Consider the following 5,535-nt stretch of genomic DNA (forward strand, 5'->3'; position numbering starts at 1 on the left):
CTGCTCATCTCTTGGCTCTTCAGAGAGCCCTTGTTCTCATTTTAGATGCGTTTTTGATTGGCTGTACACTTGGTGATCAGCTGCCCTCTGTTTGCAGAATGCAGTGGTCTTTTGAAGAGCAGCCATATCTGAACTTACCCAACTCACCCTTTTTTTTTTTCTTTTTTTTTTTATAAGAATGAGGCAGGGAGTGACCAACTCTATCTCTAAAGGACCCAGATATTTCTGTGTGCTCTTCTTTGGAACTGCTATAGATTTGTTTTCTATTTAAGGAAATGATACATGCACTTCTTATTTATCTAAGTATTATCTGAATGATGGGTTGTTGATAGACACCTGTGAATGAACGTGAGCTGATGAAAGGGAAACTACAAAGGAATAAAGGTTCTTAGCAGGTTTGCTCAGCAGTTAAACAGCTCAGGTGTTGCTTCTGCACTGGGCTTGTTAAGACAGGCAGAGCAACTTCACTCACTCACACACACAAACACACCTGCATAAGTCAATACAGATTGTCCTTGTGTGTAAAGGTTGAACAGCTTCAAGGCAGCACCTTCTGAAATGGCTACAGTAGCTGCCATTTTGTAACTGTTCCATCGAGTTGACGTACCTGACCTGGTGAGAAGAAGAGTCGACATAGCGCTGGCTGCCTCCATTTGTCTGTTCACACTTTGCACTTTGCCATATCCCTACAAATACATCTATTACTTAAACATCACAGGCATTTCTTTGAAACAGGACCGTCTGCTGCTGTTCAACATGCAGCATATAAATTATCTGTATGTAGTTTAAAATCAAGGCAGCACCTTCTGAAATGGCTACAGTAGCTGCCATTTCGTAACTGTTCCATGGACGTACCTGACCTGGTGAGAAGAAGAGTGGACATAGCGCTGTACTGTTCTAAATGGCTGCCTTCATTTGTCTGTTCACACTTTGCCATATACCTAAAATGCATCTATAACGTAAATATCACAGGCATTTCTTTAAAACCGGACCATCTGCTGCTGTTCAACATGCAGCATATAAATGATCTGTATGTAGTTTAAAACACTCTCGTCCTTCTGCATGACATGACACAAGTTTAAGCTAGTAAAATAGATTCCTTGTTGTCAGCTGCTATTCTTTGCATAAACTTCTGTCCTACTTATTCTAAAGTCATTGTGTCCATTGCAGCCCAAAATGACGCCACAAGAGAAGCTCAGACTCCGAATGCAGAAGGCTCTAAACAAGCAATGTGAGTTACTATTTCAGGCATCCACAAACCATCTTCTTATTCCATATTTATGCTAGGCATGCACAGTATATCGGTACCATATCAGCATTATTTATTTATTTTTTAAATATTTATCAGTCGAAATTGGATATTTAATTTTTCATGCTCATTTCTGTCGGTTCTTTGACATTGCTCAACTATTGCTCAAGTGATTTTATAACACTGATAAATGTAATCGTTAGCAAATTTCAAAATAAAAAAATCTGTCTTTAATACATTACCATTCAAAAGTTTGGGGTCAGGTATATATATATATATGTATATGTAATTAACACTTAAAATTTTTGTTTATTGTCACTTTTGAATCTTAAAAAAAAATGCATTACCGTTTCCACAAAAAAAAAAAAAAATTTTTTCTTACAACTGTTTTTAAATTGAGAATAATTATAATAACGTGCAGCATGTTCATGTTGTGGGAACTGTCCTCTCAGTTTGTAAAGGAGAGGATACAGTTTGGTCATTGTTTGGTCTTGTAGGGAGCGGGAACGGCGGGAAAAAGAGAGAGATGAATGGGAGAGGCTGTATGGTCGTCAGAGTCACTCGCCCTCCCCCAATGCCAAATACGGTGAGTTTATTTGGGCTGTAAGAGCCTCCCACCAAAGAATCCCGTCTTCGTATAGTGATAGTCATGTTGTTATCCACATTATGAAAGACTCATTTTGTGGATTGAATTGTGCTTTATTCTTGGTAGTGAAGGATACTGTAGATATACAGGGTGGTAACAATTAAGACGTATGCAAAATCTAACTCATGAAGAAGATTCTAATCATAAATCTTGAACACCCCACAGGTCGAGACTACAGCTCATCCAGAAGGTATGCTGAAACCAGTCTGGACCGGCCACACTTGTCCATTTCATCTAAATGTACTGTTGTTCAGGCTCATTTCAACCATTTATACTGTCTTCCTCAATAGGAGATCACGCTCAAGATCACGGAGTCCTCATTACCGGTACTGAAGCTTCTGCTGATAAAACAGTCAGGCCACAAGATGTCAAACAGATGTTTTAGGAGTGAATGGTGACCATGATGGCAAGAGTTTACATAGAATTTTGGGGAAAACAATATCAATAAAATTAATTTCACTCACTTCAACTTCTCTTTTACATCTTCTAAAGGATGCAATGGAAACAACGTCATTTCTAAAATGTGAAAATTAAACACCATCATGCTCTGAAACCACATTTCGCCTCCCATTCTTGATATTACACAGCAGGGTTGCCAGAAATGCTTTGAGCTGCTAGGATTCTAATAAACTTTGCAGATTATTTTGAGTCAGTCTGTGTTGAATTTTGTGACATAAGATTGGGATGAACCGTATTCTTTCCCGTGTCTCTTACCCCCATTAAAGAGAGAGTTCACCTAAAAAAAACACTTAATTCTGTCATTTACTCACCCTCATGTTGTTCCAAACACATGTGACTGACTTTCATGAACCACGTAATTCTGCCTAATGTCTCCTTTTGTGTTCTATGGAAGAAAAACAAGATCAGTGAGGGAAAAGACTTGTGGTTTTGAGGTTATCCGTCTCTTTAAACGGTGAATCTACCCATTTTACCTCATCATTGTATATAATACCTTCATTTGAGAGTGATGAAATTTCTTTCACAGAAAATGTAGATTCTAAATGGCATAATATTTTTCACTCGGCAATGTAAATATCTGGTGGTTTTTCTTGTAGTAGAAACAATCATCAGTGATCACAGATTTTGACATTGAAATAAAAAGCTAATCGTTGATGAAAAATAACCTTGTCTTCAGTGTTTTTTTGCTCATGTACGTAGAAAACAACCGTTACCTATTGTAACCGCCAGATGGCGCGCTTCACCATTAGAAATAACATGCGATTCGACTCGAATTGCTGTTATTTTGAATGGGCATTTGACCACTTTATACACGAAGACACATTTCAGCAGTCCCCGCGTGGCTGTATCTGCCTCCACCATCCACAAAAGAGAAGCAAGTGTCTGAAAGTAAAGCGACAGTTACTTTGGGTTTCGAAATAAGCCGGACAGCAAAACAAACACCTGTCTCAGTCGACCTCGATAAAGCCACTTCCTCTTCACCCACATCCTTAACCAGCACATTTTATTGGTGTCAGAGCAGCAGCTGCGCGCCATCAACGCGACTATTTACATAATTCTCCTATACGACAGATAGATAAGGAATAGAAAGAGTTTGGATCATTTAAAGTGCCCCTGATGCTGTTGCCTAAGCAGAGTTGTTTAACGAGGTCAGTTATGATAAGACAGAGGGATGAGGAGGATGATGATGATGATGGGCGGGCTGGAGGCGTTGCTCATGCCCTCCTCCTCCTCCTCCTGTAGGGCCAGCAGACAGTGTGAACTTGAACACTGACGGGCACGGCACTGAACGACAGTCAAGTCCCGCATCACTGCCGTTTTATGAGATTTATAGTGTCCGCTTAGTTCTGGTGTAGTTTTAGAGGATCTTCTCTCACTATGTCCAGACGTAAACTCGGCAGCAGACCGCAACACCTGAGCTCAATGCAAGGTAAGCATGATTTAAGACAACTTTATCCACATTCAAACGCTAAAACGCAACATATTTATGGAGAACCGAATATGGATCATGTGGGAGTGTGAGAATGAGAGTACGAGTGATCAGTAACCGATGACGCGTAATCAATGTAATAACTTTTCACGTGGTTTGTGTCTCTCCAGTGCGTGTACAGAACTTGACATTGGAGTTGAAATAATAACTTGTTTTTATTTGTACGTGTTGCTGACGAGCGTTCAGTATATTATCAGTAGCCATTCCGTGTCAAATTTACATTTACAGGCTGTTTAAGAGATTTTAGGGTTAACGTTAAGTTTCTCAGACACTCTGACCGAGTTGGAGCAATAACATAGCACTTCCTCATTGCATCTTCACAATATCTTTGTTTTGTGTCGTCACTTTCATACCTTAACGTCTACTCTTAATTTTTCCATTAGGTTTCATTTTATTTACACAAATCCTCATTTTCTGACGGTACTGAGCACGTTGTTTTACCCGTTGACAAGTGCGCTTCGTCTGAATATAATTTTGTTTATTGATATAAATATTTGATTGGTAAACATCACCGTAAAACGTGTGCGTATACATATTGCTGTGAAATATTGTTTTGATCATGACAGGATCTTTTTGTTGTTTGTTTTATCTTCTCTAACTGTGAGTAGCTGTGCGTGCCTCACCTGACCACAAGACTTGAGTCTAGTTTAATGTGTGTGCGTTATTGTCCGAATCGTGAATGTTCTTTGAGTTAGATTTGTTCAATGAATCAGTTGAGTGAAGGATTTCACTGACGAGGCTTAAAAGTAAGCTACTTTAAAAACCGAATAGCATAAATATTAAAAATTAAACTTACTCAAATGTTGGATTTACTTAATTACATTTTTAACATAGGTTACTAAAAATATTTAATTTGAGATGCAAGTTAATTTTAGTATTGTTTATAATGCAAATACAAATTACATTTAGTTTCTAACTGACTTTGTTTTTATTAGCTAAATCATGGTTACAATTTAACTGAGACACATTAAATCACAGTAAACATCCACATTAATAGAAAACAGTAATAAACCGCAACAGGTGCCTATTAATGGCTATACTGAACTATTTAGAGCATGTAATATATTCCCACAGCGAGATGTTTTCACGTTATCACGTGGTCCTTGACAACCGCTGAACGCTCGAAAGAACCGATTCACTTAAATGAGTCGGACTTCCAGTTACTAATGTGTGTGTGAGAAGAGCAGCCGCGCCTTTTGCGTGTCGGCACAAACAACCAGAGCTGCTGAAACAGGAAAGGTGACATTTTTGAGTAACCACTGGTGAAATCCTCCCTTCCCCGGGACTGTCTGTACCTGCATCGGCATGGACAGCTTAGCCCGGGCAGGTGGATCCAGTCCAGGCTGTAAGGTGGTGTGTGTGTGTGTGTGTGTGTGTGTCTGTTTTTCTATTCTGGTGGGGACTTAAACCTGAATACACACAGACTCATGGGGACTCATGTCACGGTGGGGACCTAAATTGAGGTCCCCACGGGTAAACAAGCTTATAAATCACACAGAATGAAGTTTTTTGAAAATCTAAAAATGCAGAAAGTTTCCTGTGAGGGGTAAGTTTAGGGTTAGGGTTGGTGTAGGGCGATATAATATACGGTCTGTACAGTAGAAAAACCATTACGCCTATGGAGAGTCCCCATGAGGATAGCAAACCAGACATGTGTGTGTGTGTGTGTGTGTGTGTGCGCGCGCGCGCTCT

At 39.5% G+C, this 5,535-nt stretch overlaps 2 protein-coding genes and 1 long non-coding RNA gene across 5 annotated transcripts in view; all 3 read left to right on the plus strand.

Moving 5' to 3' along the window:
- The window catches only part of LOC107758246 (CLK4-associating serine/arginine rich protein-like), a 17,005-nt gene extending 15,682 nt beyond the window's left edge, over window positions 1–1,323 (plus strand). Inside the window, exon 16 of one of the 2 annotated variants that reach the window (XM_016575940.1) lies at window positions 1,171–1,323. In XM_016575940.1, coding sequence (XP_016431426.1) covers window positions 1,171–1,287 — 117 coding nt within the window. In that variant the 3' untranslated portion in view covers window positions 1,288–1,323. The remainder of the gene's footprint in view (window positions 1–1,170) is intronic. The other variant, XM_016575941.1, reaches the window with a different exon arrangement.
- A 347-nt stretch (window positions 1,324–1,670) lies between these two features.
- On the plus strand, window positions 1,671–2,641 carry LOC107758248 (uncharacterized). Its single transcript, XR_001642000.1, has 3 exons — window positions 1,671–1,835; window positions 2,061–2,085; window positions 2,186–2,641. It is a non-coding gene; the product is annotated as an uncharacterized LOC107758248 (long non-coding RNA).
- Window positions 2,642–3,597: 956 nt separating this feature from the next.
- The window catches only part of LOC107758245 (B-cell lymphoma/leukemia 11A-like), a 14,095-nt gene continuing 12,157 nt past the window's right edge, over window positions 3,598–5,535 (plus strand). For both annotated transcript variants that reach the window (XM_016575935.1, XM_016575936.1), the window contains exon 1: window positions 3,598–3,783. In XM_016575935.1, coding sequence (XP_016431421.1) covers window positions 3,732–3,783 — 52 coding nt within the window. In that variant the 5' untranslated portion in view covers window positions 3,598–3,731. The remainder of the gene's footprint in view (window positions 3,784–5,535) is intronic.

Source organism: Sinocyclocheilus rhinocerous, unplaced genomic scaffold (genome assembly GCF_001515625.1).
Source record: "Sinocyclocheilus rhinocerous isolate Xijiao unplaced genomic scaffold, SAMN03320098_v1.1 scaffold23, whole genome shotgun sequence".
NCBI classification, from domain to species: domain Eukaryota; kingdom Metazoa; phylum Chordata; class Actinopteri; order Cypriniformes; family Cyprinidae; genus Sinocyclocheilus; species Sinocyclocheilus rhinocerous.